The sequence below is a fragment of the Xiphophorus hellerii genome, chromosome 1 (assembly GCF_003331165.1).
Source record: "Xiphophorus hellerii strain 12219 chromosome 1, Xiphophorus_hellerii-4.1, whole genome shotgun sequence".
In the NCBI taxonomy this organism is placed as follows: domain Eukaryota; kingdom Metazoa; phylum Chordata; class Actinopteri; order Cyprinodontiformes; family Poeciliidae; genus Xiphophorus; species Xiphophorus hellerii.
This window is the reverse complement of record NC_045672.1, coordinates 22,212,155-22,232,279: the sequence shown is the minus strand read 5'-3', so window position 1 is coordinate 22,232,279 and position 20,125 is coordinate 22,212,155. Positions and strand designations below refer to the sequence as shown.

The following is a 20,125-nucleotide window of genomic DNA, read 5'->3' as shown; positions in this document are numbered from 1 at the left end:
TGATCTCCTTTGCAAAAGGGGGAAAATTAGATATTTCTTTTGTTGTGCATTTGACTATAATAAACAACGCCACAACAGGCTGTATTTGGTTTAGAAGTAAATTGATATACCACAACAATTATAATGAAACAAAAATGGTGATGACAGAGAGAGAGAAAAATGGGTAGGGGAATTGCAGGACTTTCCTGCTGTCGAGATCCATTGCTCCACTATGCATCTCAACTGAATGACAGACAGCACAAAATAAATTAATCTAAATTATCAGCTTTTACAGAGGATAAAATGCAGAAATAACTGTAAGGCGAAAGGTCCTTGTGCATGATTAAAGGTTCTTTTGGATGCAAGTGATGTTATGTTAAATTGTAATCCTTTTCCACTTGCGTTTTCCCATTTCCCCTTCTTTGGTTCTTTCTTACGAGGAGGTTAAATGTGAGCAAAATCAAAATTGAGGCCTGCGCCTGTATAATCTGATCCCATTTACTTTGTTATTCACAATAAAAAGCTTCAGTCGGGATCCTTTCTTGAAAGTATAATGGATACTGTCATGGTGGAATGATGTTTTGTTTGCAGATTTTCCTCCTACTCCGTTCAGCTGCACGCACATACAAACACGCACACACACCCAATCACCCCGACATGCAGGAGCACAGACAGAGACACAAGCACACCTTGGCGCTATGTGTATTTGTAATAAAATCTCTCAGTGCAATAAAATGCTTTATGGCGTCTCAAGATGAAACAGCTCCTAAGGTAAACAGGTTAGCACTAGATATAAAGTTTTCTGGTTTTTCAATGCTTTTTACTTATGAGTGCTTTAGCCACCGCTCCCTGACGGGGTTTTTGCACATTTTTATTTGCTCTTTTTTATTTCCTGCAGAAAAGAGCTCTGAGTCTTTTGCCTTTATAAAATATTTAACATCCCTCATTGTTCATAAAATTCTGATCTGAGTGATGTGTGGTAGCTTTTTGCTCTTGCCCTTGCATCATTTCTTATGAGGACAGTGTTACAGCTCATCCGAGGCTGTATAAAATGCTTCTTTATATGAGGTGATTTGTAGTTGTCATTATGTAGTCAGTGTCATTTTAACGCTAGTACCGCCAAGGGGTTAATTTGACTCCCTGGGCATTTTTGACTCTGAGTAACTCTCTTTAAATTGAAACCTATGTGGCTCCTACTCAGGGACGGCTGGTATAAGTGGGCTAGTAGGGCTAACCCCTCCTTGACATTTACAATAAAGTCGTTAAAATAAACAACTTAGAAATAACTACTTAAAAAATAAATACATTTTATAAATAATGTGTCATATTTTGTAAAATTTTCAACAAACCTGGTGTCAAACCGCCTGGGGAAAATCCTTGGGTCTTTCCGAAGGGCTAACTTCTGAGAGCCCCATTCAGTGTTACTGTCTGTCATGGCTCAAAATGATTGACAGGAGCCTAGCCACGCCCCCTCGGTTTGCGGCTCATTGGGGCTAATTTTGGTCAGCCCAGGGCCAGCCCGTGGCCACAGGATTCATCCAATCAGGATGGACTTTCCTTGAGCTCGAGTGTGTGTGGCCGTGGTTTGGCGTAGACTGAGAGATATTATAACTATTAGCGATATTACCATAAATGAAGTGGATTATTTAACCTTTTTGCGTCCCAGAAAAGTCGTTGGAGTGAGTTTCTCCTTAAATAAGATAGGCCTCATTTAAAAACATATTGTATCTTGTTTCATTTTATCAGTGTGATTGTGTCCAGTGTTGGGGAATTAATGCAGGGGAATTAATTTGGACAACTTCTGAGACTCTATCCAATTGAGTCTTTATGTTTCCGTGGTTGTTTTTTTATGGTTGTCTATAGCAGGTTTTCTCCTTATTTTTCAAATTGGATGGGTCTCTCATTGGAATTTAAAAAAAGAAAAAAAAATATTTAAAAAAGAATACTAGCCCACCCTTCAAATATCACCCCCAGCTGCCACTGCTCATACTTAATGACTTTTCCTTAAACAGCTCTCTTAAATGTCTCTCAAATCATGGGATAATTACAATAAAACAATTTGGTGTTGAAACTATGCACACCTTTGCACCATTTGATAAGCTACGTAAACAATATCAATTATCAGAATTTGATCAATCTCCTAAGCTACTCAAAAATCTCTCAAAATGATGTCTGAAAGATACATTTCTTCCCAAACCTTTCACACTGGAACCACCTACTCGTGTAGTGTGAACTATTGCATCAGATAGTCGGATGTGCCCATCTTCTCTATTTAAATCTAATGATTACTGAAGGGCAATATACAGTAGTATACAGACTTCATAATCTGCACTCTTTTGGTTGAATGCAGTATTTATTTCCACTTTGGCTTTTTGTTGTTTAGTTTTTATTCAAGTACATTTTTTGTTAATGGAGACTGAGAATCCATTTTATTTTTGTCTTTGTTTGTTTTGTTTATTTTGTTTATCAGTTCCAGTGTTAAGTGTTCTTTTGAAAATAAAGTGTATCTATCTTTGGCAGGAAATTGCTTGCAATATTACGTAATTTCCATTAAATCAGTGTAAAAATGTCTTCAAACAATGTTATTGTTTATCGCAATCATTTTTGAGACAATTAATCGCTCAGCAAAATTTGTTATCCTGACAGGCCTAATTGCAACCAAATGAGACGCTGTCAATAATTATTACTATGTTGTTGTTCCGCTTATTAGAATTTTGACACAATTGAAAAGAAGCAGAAGTTGCCTCTTAAAATGTCATGTTGTTAAGACATTTCTCACAGTGGCTCAAAATGAAATCCTCTGGTGGTTTCTGGAGGTATCAGAATCTTGGTGTTCCACCAGGTGTCAAACTATCTGTCTGAATTGAACGTTGCATTTCCAAATCTCCAGCAGTGTGTTGTACATGGCATCTGGGAACCAACAAAGGTTCACAGAAAATGTTGCCTGATGGCTCTGGTCCATTTTCTGATTGATCGCAAGCGTTGCTGGCCAGCTGTTGTCAAGATACCTAAAACCATGTACACCAGCCATCTGTAGGTTCTCCCTTTGGTATGAATGCTTATGCTCCAGGAAAAAAAAATACACAAATTGAGAGACACACATAGCTTTACAAGCATATTCACACACCTTCTTACTCTTCCAAGGTTCATTTGTCAATATGACAGTTGGATTCTTGCTGAGGTAAAGTTTGCCAAGCAGAATTCCTCGCTTGGTTAGCAGAAACTAGAACATCCCTGGGAAAAAAAAAACAACAAAAAACTTAGTGGTTTGTTGAATGACCAGGATGTTTGCGCATACATGGGATGGGGGCGTCCATGTGTGTCTGTGCATGCAACATGCATAATGTGTGTCTTTTCAAATCAAAGTAGTCAGCATGGAGCAAGGCAAGGTCCAGCCCCTCTTCAGTTTCTGCCTGTGCTTGGCAGGAGCAGACTTGGCAAGGAGTGGCTCATTTTGTCAGGCGTCCAGTCAACATAAAACATGCATAGTGCCCCAGCTTCCACCTGAACATCTTCCCTCTATCACTTCCCTCATTTAGTTTTTTCAAAATTTCTCCTAAGGTGTTTGCATCCTTTGGCTTAAGCCACATTTATGCAACCCCAATTAATGTAAAGCAGATGTAGCTATAGCAGCACAAGACCCCAAAACGGTTAAACGTCTGGTCAAAAGGGAAAATTCCCAATTTGCTCGCACGATGCATATCCAATCAGCTACACTGCAATTTCTGTCTCCAGGTTTTCCAGCCAGCACAGCTCAAGTTCTGCTTGAGTTCTGCTGATGTAGCCAGTTCACAACCATTTTCATTTTCCTCCTCTTATTCCTCCTGTCCTCAGTGTTTTTTTACCCTTCATTTTTCTCTCATGTCTGCATTTCTCTTCTTTGCTGCTGCCTGGTGGATCTAGAAAGCAAAAGAAGAAGGAAAGAGAAGGAAAAAGTAGGCTATGAAGGGTGGACAGTGCAGAAATGCGTGTGTGCGTGTGAATTCAGGTTGATGGAAAGAGAGGGAGGCAGTAATGGCTTGGAAAAGTGCAGTAGCAGCAGTTTTTTTTAGCACTTTTACCCTCTCTCCCTGTGCATTTCTTTCCCTTACAAGTCTCTTACAGTCTTTACTCTAATTACCCAGATTGAGTTTCCTGGGTATAAAGAGACGAAGCAGGGAAAAAGAGTAACGTGTGGGGGGGTCCTTGATATTGTCCTTGTCAAACCATTAGGGAGCAGCTGAAGATGTTATTCATGCATCTATCACACTCCCAATTTCACAATTTAATCAATCTCCTAATGAAACAGGGTGACGGAGACAGCGGAGTAGAGGGGTAACAGTGAGATGACAGCCCTCAAAGTCTAACCTCCCTAAGCCAAAGCTAAGGGGTGTGGCTGCTCTTTGTCTGCCTCGACAATGGCTGTCTTATTTTCATTCTCACAGCCTGGATGAGAGGAGTGAGGAGGAGAGTCATTCCATTGTTACCTCTTGGGAGAATAGCACCTCTAATTTGCCATAAGCCAGCTCTATTAAATACCAGACTTCTTTTCACAGTGCAATAATTGGAAAAGCCATTCACTGCTTACCTTCTATTACTCCATGTTATTTTCCCTAATGTGGATAAAGGTATTTTAATAATCTCACCTAGCTATCATTCAAATGACACAAAAGCAGGCCGAGCGTGCCATCTCTCTGTTTCATTCTCTCACATCCCAAAATGAACTGCTCTGCAGGATGAATCTGAAATTACATCTTTAAGGGTGTCAGTCCTTTCTGCTCATTCCATAAATCTGGAATTAAAAACTGCAAGACATAAAGCTGTCTGGACGTGGCGGGCAGCTGTGTGGCTGTAAAGTTGGATAAAAAAAACACATCTTTCTTGACACCTCAGACACTAATAATTCATGTTACAACGGATTAATAAGGTCAAACACATAAAACAAGCATGAGAACGAAGGTGCATTTAGTGTCAGGTGTCTTTCTGGTGATAAAACAGCTACTTGATAAGAGAAAGAATACAATTAAAAGAAACACTTCTTTTAAGTTATAATTCCTGACAAATGAGAGCTAGATCAGAATTAGTTTTATTTTCCAAGTTTGTGCACAAAAAGACAGCACTTTACTTTGGTTCCCTTTTGCGCTCTCTCTCTTTCCTCATGTTCGATTATTGTACACAGGCGCAGACATTTACCAGATTTTTCTTTATTCTTCAGAAAATTGCAGTCAAAGTATTCTAGTGAAATGCAATTAGACAGTTTTTAATCTGTATTTTTTGATACTCTTTTTAATCACATGCTATTTTTTACAATTGCAACAAAATGTAAAGGGAAATAAACCCTCCCAGAAATGTTTCTTTTACCACATGCACCAATGAGCGGACAATACGGATCGTGCTTCTAGGACAGATTGTGTAATCACAAGCTCGGGTGCCCTCAGGTCAGGGAGAAGATTGGGGTATGCTTATTTTTGATAGCATGATCTGGCTTTCTGGACATACAACATCACCTTACTAGTGTGAAATGTGATTGCGCTGGAATATGTTGAGCGTTACCCTCTACAGCTGGACTCACCTTGACCAATATCGTGGACTCTTGAAACTGACTGGTGTAGAGGGGTTGGACTTTATCCTTCTCTGGGTTTTCATCAGGAGGCTGTAGGGATCCCAGAAGCCTCTGGCTGAGCTCCTTAGAGTTGAGTTCTTCCTTGTTAAAGGCGTTTGCCTCTTTTCTGCTTCAAATCGCTAATATAAAATACAATATAAAATTGGTATATGCAGATTCTAGTACGCAACAGTACGCAATATTGGATTTTGGAAAACTATGTTTTATTTACCATTGATGGACAATGTGTATTTCAGTTCAAATATAAAGAGTGTCTTGATGAAGATTAAGTGCAACAACTTTTATTTATGAGTCTGTGAGACATATAACTGAATTAAACATTAGTCAAACATTTTCTTGGAACTATCATTTCTTGCACTGATTTTTGTCTGACTCAGGCGATCAAGAAAAGTCATGTTTGGTGTATGTGTCATCAACACCATTACCATATTGGTTGTGGATAGATGTTCAGAGTGCCCAGCAGTAAAGATATTTCTGTGTAATCTAAAATAGAGGAAGAAAAAAATCAACTCACTGTTTTTTTTTTGTTTTTGCATTTTCAGATTTAACCCACTTATATCAAAGACTTGAACAGTCACAGGTGCATCCTTTTAGGTAAAATCCACCTTGTGCTTGCCAACTATTCTGGTAAAACATTTGTGGTTTTTGTTTGAAGATATAAAGCTCTTTTTTTTCTTTCCTTTTTTCACTTTAGAATGAGATCTAAGACATCAACCCTGTCCAGCCTTTTTGAAAGCTAGAATGCTCAACATCAAAGTCTGATCCAAAGCCTGTGTTTTAAAAAGGCCACAGCAAAGCTTTTAATGCTGAAACTATCCTGACTCACAGCTAAAGACACGCTTGACAGATGGAGTGTTTATGTGAAATGCAATGCCACCTAAAAGGCTTTTCTTTTCTAGGTTTTTTTTTCTCTCTCTTCTCAGGAAACCAGTCACTGTGTGACCTGTTGAACAGTGTCTGGATTTCATGTGTAGCTGTGAGCCTTTATTGTCCTGCATTTTTTTTTGTTTGGGGGTTACTTTCCTGTCTGTGGGACTTTGCTTTCAGCTCCGTAGGGGTTTGCTGTGACTTTGCTGTCTGCAAGTGACAGACTATTTCCACTGTCCCCTCTGCTCACTGAAGTAGTGTCATCCGCTGAGTACTAGCACACTGCAGAGTACCTCAGTTACACAAAGGCACACAAGGGATATGTGTGTCTGTGTGTTTGTGGTGTGCTTGAGCCACAAATGAAAATGACTTGGGTCATTTTTTGTTAGCATGGCAATTATTTACATGAGATTCTTCAATAATTTTGCAATCAGTGTTTCATTTTTATGGTACTACTAAGGGTATAATGATGTGTTAAACTCACAAGATGAAACAGTAAGCAATATTGGATTTACAATCAAGAGACACTCTTTTTGCAATATCTTTGAAAAGAAAAAGATTTCATAAATACAACAAACTTTTTAGAAATCACAAATAAGTAAGCAATGGTAATTCAATGTTGAATTATGGACAAAAATTTAGATTTTTGGTTGAGGTTGACTGTTAATGATGGATCAACCATCAAACAATCATCCAATTCTATCCAAGTAACCAATGTTGAGGAGATGTCATTGAATCAATGTTGTTTTGTGGTCGAATCCTGATGATTGAAAAACTGTCTGATCAATGCTTGAAAAAGACAATAATTACACTCCTTTTTTAATTCCCCTGTCTTTTTGCACAGCCTTCTTATAATCCTCAGAAAATAATCAATTGACTTTATCTTGCTTTCATAAAGTTAATTTAGATGTTCACCAAACTGCCTTCTAGCATAACACTTCTCATGTTGTGTGCATTTTCTTATAATATGAGGGTAAGCATTGTTTTTTCTTAATGGACCGTCATGATGTTCTCTTGTCATTTCTGTTTAGAATACGAAACGTTAAAAATCTATGCTCTGTCTTTCAGGGGATAACAGTTTAAAAAGTACACAATGTACATACCATAAATACCTAAAGATGAACTTGAGTTGCTGATGTTTTCTGAGTTGAATTCATGACAGAATACAGTGCTAAAATGGGAGACATACATACAAATTCAAAACCACTTTCACAAAACGTCCTGCAAGTTCATTTCAAAATGTTGGATGGGGGATGCTCTAAATATTTAAACAATGGACTTGTCATACCTACCCTGTCATGAAATATGTATTTTGTAGATGTTTTCTTGACTTTGAAACCTTTATCCACTTTACGTTGACATTTGTCAACAACAGCATTGCTGAGACATCACGTACATGACAGATAGTGTATGCCCTCCGTGTTGTAGCAAAAGGCCAAGCCAGCTCTAGAATAACAAAAACAGGACTGACCAATTCAGGATCAAATTTGATATGTGCCCAAACTTGCATATCATGTGCTTTACCCTCTTAGAAACTGATTCAAAACAAAGTCGCACCCTAGCTAAACAAATGGGGCATGATCCCCATTTGTTGGGGGTTCAAATTTCTGCTCCTCCACAGAAATACTTAAACCGAACAGATTACAAAAACAACTCAAAGTATTCACATGGATAGACAAGAGATAAACGTATACAGTGTAGGTGAATCAATGCTTTTAAGAAAAGATAAGTCATGTAACAACAATGAAAAATATCTGTCAAAACTTTCAAAATAAAAAAAAAACATGGATAGAAATACAAAGCCAACTCTAATAACTGGAACAAAAGACAGAAGCAAAATAAGATCAGCAATGGCTCATTTAATTGAGCTGTGCTAGGAAGCCACCCAGCACAAACATCAACATTGTCCTGTTGCAAAACCTAGTTGTGCCACATTTTTAACAATTTTAACATCCATTACTGGATGACTGTTGATTAGGTTGAAAAACACCATTTCACCCTGACAAAAGAGGGATTCAAATGTCCCTTTAAAAGCTGCAATGTAACTTAACATGTCTGTGATAACTATGTATTTACTGATTGACACTTCATATAGAGTTGTATGGAATGTGACATGCAGTAGTCAGATACTTTTTACCCTATTAGCATTTACTTGAATTCAGAATGTATTCATCTTGAGCTCAGTGACTGAGTTATACTTCCCCTTTATTCATTCCCCTCCCTGGTTCTTTGGATGACTGTTTTCCCTCTAGACCTGCTGGCATGATAATTTTCCATTTGATTCAGTTTTGCCTGACAGAAGAGGGCTAAGCTCACTGATAAGATCTCCATAAGAACCAGAAATGTTGTCAGTAATGAAGGGAATTGCTTTGATCTGCTGACAAATGGGTCATTTTGACGGTGTCTGCTTCCTGATTTAGAATAATGCACTCATGACTCTGTTCTCTTACTCTCACTGCCAACCTATCTTCATATACTTAGCCTCCCCTGCTAGATATAGGAACAGGGTAGGCAAGTATACGTTTTGGCTTCAGCCTATTCCTTTTTTTGATAAATTATGGGTTTGTTAATCTGTATTGGTTTTGTTTTCTGTGTTTAATGTTGACAATTTATGAAAATAAAGTGAACTGAACTGAACCAAACGTTCTGTTAGTTCTCTCCAGCATATAAGCACATGTTAAAAATGCCTTAGAAAATACAAAAATGATTGGAAACAAAAGCTGAAGACAAAAGAATGGAACAATGCATAGCATACAAATTCAGTGCCTTCTAAACAGGTGCTTTTAAGAGATTAATGTAAACCTTTCCGTTCAGAGGTGAACAAATAGTTCAGCAAAGACTTGTAGTTCTTTCTAAAATGAGAAGTGGGTGTACAAGTTTAAATTTATTGTGATGTTTAATCCACACCAGGTCAAATTTATGCATACTCCCTCAAACACTTGCACCCCCTCTAGTATCTAAATATCTGAGCTTTCCCATGACAGGTTGCAGAGGTATCATGAACATTATGTGACCATCAACAAAGCCCTATCATTGTTTCTGACCTCATATTTCACCACCAGACTGGATGGATATGCTTTTTAGTTTTACAGAAGTCTTTTCTGAAGCTTAAGATAATCTTGCTTTATCCTTTACAAAGCTAGTTTTTATGTATGTTTGGGATCATTGTCTGATTAGAAAACCCATCTATGTCAACATTTCAACCATCTGACTGAATCTGTCATACTTATATGAAAGGAGGTGTTTTGAGGGGATGCTCAGGAACAATCAAGAGTAAATTTCATCCCATACAAAAAGATGGTGTAACAGCAACATGAACTGTGAAGAAGCTCATGAAATATGAGTCTCAGTTTCAAAATCAACACATTCAAACTCAGCTGAAATGTGCAGGTCTCCGCACATGAAAGCCAAATGTTTTGAAGAGTTTGAAGAAAACAGAGGAGACAAAGACGGCTCTTTTGCTGCAGACACAAGAAGGATGTTTAACAGATTGACCAACAGTCAAATATGGTGGTGTTCTCCTCATGCTGTGGGTGTGTTTCACTACCACTGATACCAGCACATTGTACAAAGAGAATATAATAATCATAAATGGTAGACTAACTTAAAATTTTTCAACTTCACCTTTGATAAAATCAAAATCAAATCAAATGATAAACACCTATTCATTAAAACCCAGAGACAGTTCGGTGTTTCACCAGGAAGATCATAGCATTCCAAAACATGTTAGGAATGGATAAAATATTCCAGCATCAGGTTTTTGGAATATGCTTTCCAAATCCCAACCCCCACTGAAAACATATAACTTATGCTGTAAAGACAGATAATTTAAATGAGCTCTATCATTGCCAATTTATAGGGTGGTCAGACATCCTGCACTTAACGTTTGCCATGACCTTGCTAATGGCAAATTGCCAAGAGAGAAGATGTGCTTCATAAACATTCCATCCAGGAAAAAGAATAGCTCTAATACATCATGAAGAGCCTTGTCTCCAATTTTCCACTTATGAATGCAAATAAACTCCATAAACCTATGAGAATGTCTTTCTGCTTGAATCTTTGTAAGCTCTTTATTAAATATACCATACAAATATCAGTTGATGGAGAAAAAATGTCAGAAGAACAGTGAGATTTTTCTTGCTGTTGATGATGACATCCTGTCTTTTCCAATATAACATGATTAAAGTGGTTGACTTACGTGCATGAATGACCTGCTGAATAATTTTCCCAAAATCCATTACTGGATGACTTAATGGATGTACAGGAGATACATCACATTCATTATTAATCAAAAAAAGTATATCTTTGCTCTGCTTGTTGAGCGGTTGACCAAAATGGTCTAGTTTAAGATTAAAAACCAAGTCGTTTTCTAGTTTCTTTTTACAATCAAAATTTTTATGCAATGAAGAAACCACAATGTAAACTTGAGTGTGTGTTTGAATAACAGAAACAAATTGTACATGAATGTTGTGGGAGGCAGAGTCAGCTGGCTAAAATGAGTGCAGAAAACATGACTATGATTTCCAATACATTCCAAGCAGGACAATGTGGCAATAGGTAGGAAATCTGGGGGAAGGGAAAACCCAAATGGAATTATGGAGAACCATCACTTCCTAACTAGAGAGAATTTGCACGGTGCTGCCAAGGCCAAAGGATTTAAGTAATTCCATTTTCCATGCATGACTTCCGTACCTACAGAGCCCTGAAGTGAGGGGAGGGAGGGTTCATAGAGCACAGAGGAAGGTAGAGGCAGGTTTAAGTAGGAGTGGGATTCAGGCAAAAAAAGTGACAAAAGAGAAAAAGAAATAAAGACAATAATTGGGAGAAGAAGGGGTTAGTGAAGGTAAAACAGAGGTAATAAAAGAGTTTGATAACTGCCTATATTTCGCAGTGCTCAAATAGGAGTGGAAGTGGCATTACATTGCATCGCATAGGCACCGTGCTTAGAGTTCAACTGAGTTACTAGCTGGAAATTTGTTTCTATGTTAGTGTTTAACAGCTAGGCTTACTTTGAAGTATTAGCAGTAAATGCTTGCAGCTCATTAATTATCAGAACTGTCAGCAGCAATTCACGGAGATATGTGCACAGCCTACTGAGGCTCTCCTCCCCTCCTATTCCCCAAAGAAAACACGCATGCATATAGGCACAAAATAGAATTAGCGGATGTGGTGACAGATCCTCTTGAAGACTTAAAAAGAAGCTGAGTGCAAGCGATCACATTTCTTTGATCCCAAAGACACACCTCAGTTCTGCTAAAGAAACAGAGCACTAATGATCGTTTCAATGCTGAAGAGGAGGATCGAGGAGGGAAATAGTTATAACCACCGCTTTCAGTAATGGTGACAGGCTTTTACTCCCGCAGTTATGGGAGCCCAGATGACACCTGCCTAATACTGTATGTCCTTCTCCCGTCCTTGTTAGTTGCTTCAGCTATTTTCTCAGCAGGTTGGAATTCCTAGTGTGTCAAAAATGTGGCTAAATTGGTTCCTTGAGTGGTAAAAGATAGAGACAGCATCGGACAATTTTACTCCTTTTGTGCTCTATGCCATTGATTAGAAGAAAAAAGCAAGACTATTTGTCTGTGTATGTGCATGTACATGTTTGTATATGTGTCTGTACAGTATGTGCCTACGTACCATATCTAAGTGTATGATTGAGTCATTTTGATACATTGGCTGATTTCACGAGTTGTCAGGCTGTTAATGGATAGAAATAGGAAGCTCAGAGGTTGGGACTCTATTTGGGCACTAAATTGAATAACTCCTCCAAATGACTCCCAATTACATAGTCCTCCAGTCCGAATCACAAAGCATCATGGTGCACTTAATGCACCTATTAGCTGCCTATCTGGCAAGGAAAGCTGGAGCAAAATGCAAGCCTATTTTTGAAAAGAACATTCAGTTTCCCATATCCCGCAGGTATTAAATATTTTTCTTCTTCTGTGAACTTCTTGACTCAAAAGTTACTTTGCTCTTGTTATGCACCCTGTTCCCTAATTATACAAATGATAAGCTCATGTAGTCATTTTTTCAATTTGTAACTTTTGGTCACAGTGCACCTGTACTTAAAATGCATCTGCATACAGAGGCTTACACACATTACTGTATCTTGCTTTTTCACAAACCCATCCTTTCAAATAAATCCTGAAATAAAATTTTAAGTTAAAGTAGTCCAAAGTAGTCAAACAGAGTGCACGGCGCTCTGTATAACACTAATGGAATTCTTAAGTATGTTGAGGTGAGGCACAGAAGACATTGTGAAAAACATAAGGAAAGTCCCACCTGATGTAAATTTGAAGGGGAATATTTTATTTAAGCCTGGGTGAGGTTAAAGTTTAGGAAAGAACTTCTACTAATGTTGAGAGTGCACTCTTTTTTGTTTATGTGTATTTGGAATGAATGAGATCCAATATCATGTTTTTGGACATGATATTGGATCTCATATTGTATGTCATGTTGTATATTATAAATAATACATGAGTTGTATTAAAATACAACTCATGTATTATATATACATGTATTGTTATAATATACAACACTCCACTGTTGTATATTATAAATTCAAAGTTGAATAACAAAACATCCAAATTGTTTCGTTTTGTAGGTACAGTTGTGAAATCCTCAAAAACAGCACACATTTTTAAACACACTGAGATGCATTGAAAGGCTTAATATCCATTATGTTGACATTTTCTTTCTGTTTGTCATGCAGATTCGTTCCGACCAAGACCAGAACATTCCAATCCGATACAGCATTACTGGGGTGGGAGCAGATCAACCACCCAATGAGGTGTTCAGCATCGACCCTGCGCTCGGAAAGATGTTTGTCACCAAACCTCTGGATCGAGAACATCGATCTTCTTATCATGTGAGTCTGGTGGCTCTGACACATCTATGAATGATTACATTTCAAATTTGTACCTCTATGGTCTGGATTTGACAGAACTTTTTGAAGAACTTCTACCTTAAGCAGAAAAGGTGTGGAATTAATTTAATTAGTGTAAACCTTGTCAATGCAGCAACCATTACTGAAATGGTCAATAGCAAAAATGCTTAGGAGGCGGAAAGAACACTTCACAAAAGAAAATGCTTCTTAAGCATGTTTTCATATTTTTATGTAGTTATCCAATGGATAAAAAAGTTAAAAAATATTGTTTATTTTTTGTACAGCAGAGGGAATTGGGATGTAAGGTCCAGAAGCAGGGGCTTGCCCATTACCTGCAAGAAGTGAAAACATAAACAGGGACTGACAATAATTGCAGTGATCATCATTTTACAATGCAATATTCTCCAGGGAGTAAATTAGTCTTGGCATAAAGATGTTATCTTGACAAAAAACACCAACTAAACTGTTTTTGCAGTGCACTCTTATAGGACTGAAACAATGACCAGAAGAAGTGGGCTTTTCTAGTAAGATGCGTCCCACTTGAGCAAAATAACATCTAAACAACAAGAGTACAAATGTGATAGATGCTTCAAATTTTAGTAACTTACTAATTTTGACATGAGATTTTCTTGTAGAGCATTTCTATTCAGTTTCTTCTTTTGTGTCCCACTTTCAGCTCCATATGCAGGTAATAATGTAAGAAAAAAAAATATCTCTTTCTCTGATTAAATTGATGTTGGCATTGTTCATAAGGATATGACATTTAAAAAACTCAACATAAATGTCACCCAGCTGGACTTAATGGAACTTTAATGTTTTCAATCCAGAAAACTTAAATGTGAAATTTTTCACATTTAAGTTTCTTCCCTTTGTTCTTTAGCAAACCACAGCTCTTTGACTTTCTGGTCTTTTCTTTTTTGTTTACTTCATATTTCATGCAAGGATGGAACACAGTTATGCTCTACTTCTTTTTATTTCAGGAGAATGAGTGCTTTAGAATTCTAAATCAGCCAAGCAACAAGATGCATTCTTATGAAGAGAGAGAAAGAGAGAAAAAAAGTGTTGAAGCCTCTCGATTTTCTGCTGTCTTCATCATGACGCTGTTTCTTGCCAAATGTAGAGCACTGCCTGGTTCAGTCCCTACCCCGTCCCTGGTTTTAAAGATAATAACTTTAATGTGAACTCAGAAATACGTTCTTCCTTCTTCAAACAAGGCAGTAATCTCCTAACTCCGACTGAGATTGAATTAGGCTGTGGGTTTGTGCGCTGCGACATCAGGATGGCAGTAGGTTTAGTTGAGGGGTCTGGCTCCTGGCCTGCTATATAGCAGTGGATATTGAAAGAGTAAAGTTGAATTTCACCTCAGGGTGTTCTGAAGATGTCATTTTGCTGAACATAGAAAGGATGGTGAAGATGTTGGCGAAGAGAAGAGCATGAGGAACTGTGGAGTGGATTTTCACATCTTTGTGATAAAATTGAAGCAAGGAGGGGGACAGTTCTTATGGTAATTTGGAAAAATATTCACACCCCATTTAGATTTCTGCATATTTTCCTATTGTAACCAAATACCTCAATGTCGAATTTTGTCTGACAGAACAAAATATAATACAGCTGTATTTACTAAAGCTCCAAGTCTCTTGGCATGTGCCTTTATCAACTGTGCACATCAAAAGACTAAAAGTTTCAGTTTATATATTAACACATGCTAATGGCAGCATCATTCTGTGGGGAAACTTTTCTCCATCAAGTGTGATCTGACTGAACTTGAGCTAATTTACAAAGAACGGACAAAAGTTTTAATATCAATTCATGCAAGGCTGCTAGAGACATACCCCAAAAGTCTAATGGGCTATTTTCTGTCACATAAAAGTATTATTAAATACATTGTAGTTTCTTCCTGTAACGTGATGAAATATATGAGTAGGTTTACTATTTACAACATTACATTTTACATTCAAAACACATATGCAATAATTCATTATTTTTTATGTCACGCTTTCATTCCCCATCCATTCACAGAAAGAGGATTTTATCATCCCTTATTCTTTCTTTTGATGTTAATGCCTAGTAATGAATTCAGAGACAGAAGCTCAGCTTGAAAACTGAATGTGAACATTTATTCATAATAGAAAACATATGCGCAAGACTTTGTTGTAGGAGCAGAATGTCTTTCATTTTACTTTTGTGATCAAGGTAAACATCCCTGCTGCTTCACACTGGCACAAAAATCAATGAATAAGTCATGTTCAGGGACATGAACATTCCCAAGCAAAGTGAACAGGTTTTGAGAGAATCAAGGAGTTTATTTTGAAATGCCACTGCTGTTCTTTAGTTCTAATTTTTTCTCCTACAGAGGATAAAACAAGCATATGGCCTTAGAATGTCCCTGATTATTTATTTCATTACTCTAGTTTTTTTTTGTTTGTTTTTTTTCTACTTCCAGACTTCATAAGCAGAGAAAGAGTAAAGCTTCGTGTTTTCTGGTCCAAACACTGTGAGAAATCATAGCCTGTGATTTCATCGATCTAAGCATTGCCAAGCTGAATTTCAAATGTGCTGACAGGTTTTTTTTTTGTTTTTCATAGAGTCAAAGGGAAGTGAAGAGATTTCAAGGCTCGCTTTCAAACAAAACCAGACAGAACGCTGGCCGGGGGATCCAGTGCAGTCATTCTGAAACCGACACCTCATTTTTACGACTGAGCCAGCCTTCCATGAAATAAGATGTTTTCCGTTTGGTTCCTACTGAGATAAAAGTTTGGCAGGCTAAGTGTGAACAGATAAGAAGTCAGGAGAAAGAATACATTGCAAAGGCAATTTCTCTGCAGGGACAGTATTCTGAAGTTGCTATCTAATATGCCTGATGGTAGGAAAAATATTTTAAAAGTTTTGTTGCTGTAGAATTCAGTTATGAAGATCTTATCTTGTTGTGCCAACAGAAATGTTTTTGTCTGGGGTTTTTTCAGTTTGGAGACTCTGTGGCTTTTTGGTGGTTAAACATTAAGTAACTTTACCTCACTTGTTTTTGACGAGTAAAAATTCTGTGATTCTTTAGGGTCAGGAGAAAACCCAGTGAATTATGTAATATATACCAACAATTCTATAGACTTCAGTGGTGGTTTTTGTTGTATAATATTGCAGGTTCTCTCCATTTATAGATATTTGTGCTTTTTGCTAAGTTCTATAAAAAAGCTTTCAGATAAGACCCAAATTCTTGGGTCAAATTCTAGTCTTTGGCGAAGCAAAAGTCTAGATCTAGTCAGAATAATGAATAACTGTCTGGAGCAATTAGATAATGAAAGTCTCTTGTAGCCGCCTGAGCATCATGAGCTCAATGTCAGTAGGTTACTCTGGGATTACATGAAGAAAAAAAAAATCTTATTTAGACTAAAATACTGACTTCACAAGGATACCAAGCAAGTTCCACAAAAAACTTGAAACAACCCACCCTACAGACTTGTAAGTCTGTAGGGTAAGACAACAGACTTACCCTAAAAAGCTCAATATGGATTTTTTTTGTTTACTGCATTTTGCCTCTGCTTTAAAGCATAATTGTTTTAAACATAAGTCAATGTTTAGCTCCATCTGAGCAACAGATTAAAAACATATTTAGGGAAAAAAAAGAGTCAAATTCTGTCAAATGAGTGAAAAAGGACAATTTTTCTTTTCACTTACACTTGTATTCATGATTTATCAGAAACCAGTTTCTAAATGTTTGGTACGTTTTTTTTTTGTCCCTGTTTTAATTGTAGTAATTCTGTCAATGTAGTCAATTTTTTTTATTTTGTCACAGTAAAGATGGCACTTCATACATATATTTTACACCTTAAAGTGAAAGTGTTTGACTGCACTTTAATATACACAATTAATAAAAACTAGTTTGTTAAAAAAATATTTAAATAATGGTAATGAAATTATTTCATTGGACTAATTAAACAAAAAAACTGTTCTTCATGGCAGAATTACTGATTGCTGAAACAAATAGTGTTCCATCAGTTGTTCTTTGTTTATTAATGTTTTCCAATGAAAATCTGAAATCTTTACAGAACAGTGGGAAATATAGTGAGATTAAACACCTGGACTCTAGTTCCAAAATAGGTGTCTTTTGAAGACAGTTGGAAGATGGTATTAAGGAGAACCGAGTTTAACAGGGACTGGAAAACTCACATCAGAATTTTCCAATTTTTGTTTGCAACCACTACTGAAAATAATGCATCATGTTGACGCACTACCATAAAATTCCTACAAGATTCATTATGGTTGTTGGTTCTAGTGAACTTAAATAACTGCACATGGTAATATACATTTTACAGCTGTATTATTCAGTAGCAATTTGATATCAATTTGTGAGTGGTTCAGTTTTGTTGTGCAAAATATTGTTCAGAACTTGTGTCATACCAACAAGCTGAGTAGAGTTGAAGTATCTTTACTCATCGCGGTAGTGTCTGATATACTCCACTCAATAGAGCATTTCCACAGTTGTGTTATTTTTCTGCAACAAGAACATTAGTTTTGTTCAATGACCTATTCAAGCTGGAGCCTTACTTTGATTTAATCCTCCATATAAACCTCTTGAGTGTTGAGCTGTAATCTGGACCTTTTTTCTGTCTCTTTCTCCCAGCTGCGGGCCCATGCAGTGGACATAAATGGGAACCAGGTCGAGAATCCGATTGATCTGTACATCTTCGTTATCGACATGAATGACAACAGACCAGAGTTCAAAAACCAGGTCTACAATGGTTCTGTGGATGAAGGTTCTAAACCAGGTAATGACACAGAAGAGAAGGTAAAGGGATAATTTATCCAGAGCAATTCCAGAAATTAGCCTGTTGCAGCAGCCAATGTACTGTAAGTCTACAAAAGATCAGTGGTGTGAATTAGAGGAAAGAACGCTGTCATTACAAGTGTTGTGCAAATGTGAATATTGGGCAGAACAGAGAATTTTTCATTCCCTTTGATGTATAAGTCTCTCTGTGTCTTACAGCTTTTCATTTAGCCCAGAAAAACAAAGGCTTTAAAGCAATAAGCGTTCTCATGCTGGTGAAAATATTGAGGATTAAATGTACCAAATGTGGTTGCTACTGGCTCGTTTGATATCAAACCTTGGAGCAGAAGTATACCAGAGATGTGCTCTGTGTGCAGGCATTTGTGAGTTTGAGTCTGATGAGCCCAACTCTATAATGCTGGAGGTGATGTGAAGAGGTGTCCAGGTGCTCGTTTTTTCCCCTAAATCCTTTGTTTACTTTTTTCATTCTGCATTTTTTCAGAATGATCTTTTCTTTCCCCCTTCTGTTAGCGTTCCCCCAGCCTTGCCCCACACAGCATATGAGTCTCTATGGCATGCATGACATTAAGCTGAACAATAATCATAAAAAAAGACTTTTAGAATTTGGAGCTCCAGTGGTTTCAAAGGAAGGCCAATTACAGACTTGAATTAGTTTGCAAATTAAAGAGTCATTATGGGGACGTAATCCTGTCAGGCACAGCTTAGGACGCCCATACAAAGGGTCCACATTAAACCCCATATGAGTGCAGCTTAATGAAATTACCCCAGTGATGTGTGACACATTGTGATTCTTCATCTTTCACTGTATCCCTCCATCTCAAGTGAAAAGTGTTGGGTGGGGACTGGTAGTCTCTTGGCTTGGAATCAAACCAAACACGCAGTCAGTCCTCTGTTGCTCTCCTTCTCTTTCCTGTTCTCTGTTCATAACATCTTTTTTTTCTTTCTAACTAAGAGGGCTTTAGAGTGCTCCCTCTGGCCGAGTCATTGACAAATGTTGCTTTGAAACGTAATGAAGTTTGAAATGGGAGCTGCGGTTACAATTATCCTCGGACAGGGGCTGTCAGTGGCATGATATCACTATCTCTGGCAATTAGAATCAACTAGCAAAGAGGGAGAAAGAGATGGAGAGATTGGGTGACAGGCAGCGGGATCCCACAGAGTTTTATGAGAGCGTGGAGACTTGAAAGCAAACAAGCAAAACATTCATGGAAGCACAGAGGCTTATTCTTCAAGTAACGGGTGACTCATCAGGAGGGGCTCATGCATTTAGGCACTTATGTAGTGATACCTTCTGCATGGATGTAAACTGCACCCTATTTCTCTAATATTACATAACAATCCTGCTCCTGTAAACAAATACTGGGAACTTTCTTGTCACTGAATTAATATGTGTATTCAAAAGTTGAATTATACATTATTTATTTTAGGCCTGCAAAAATACTGTAGTTTTTAAATGGATTTTAGCACATCTTTACCTAGCAACAGTAAGCAAAGAAGATAGTATATAGGACTGTTGGGGGATATCATTTCTGAGTAACAGGACTTCAGATTTCATTTGCTTCAAGCTTGCATTAATATTGTTGATAAAGTTCATGATTTCTTATTTATGAAGAGAAAAGTGACAGTAAGTTAAACTCAAAATATTTGTCTCTTGTGATTTTAACATGTGAGAAGGGCCTTTTGTTCAAAAAGAACAGTTTAGATAGTTTGGTTAAGTAGCACAAAGAACAAAAAAAGTACCACACTAAACATCTCAAAGCAAAACAGAACATTAGAAAAAACATGTTTCTTTCAATTACTAATAGTTTTGCTGTGGTTGGACAGCATAATAAAGGGAAACCAAATGTGTTACACATCAGTACAATCCTGTGGGAAGGTGCTACGCTGCCAGATGTAAAGATCAAAACTCTTGTCATTAATCAGCCCGTTGACTGTGAGTCAGTGTCGCCTGGCAAAGCAGCTAGTTGAGGCGTTTTCCACATGTGGGCGGACGAATTTGGCAAATGCT

At 37.4% G+C, this 20,125-nt stretch overlaps 1 protein-coding gene across 1 annotated transcript in view; it reads left to right on the top strand.

Moving 5' to 3' along the window:
- Positions 1 to 20,125, top strand: part of LOC116722726 (cadherin-4-like) — a 272,168-nt gene that overhangs the window by 212,489 nt on the left and 39,554 nt on the right. The window contains exons 6-7 of the mRNA XM_032566987.1: positions 13,161 to 13,316; positions 17,953 to 18,097. Coding sequence (XP_032422878.1) covers positions 13,161 to 13,316; positions 17,953 to 18,097 — 301 coding nt within the window. The remainder of the gene's footprint in view (positions 1 to 13,160; positions 13,317 to 17,952; positions 18,098 to 20,125) is intronic.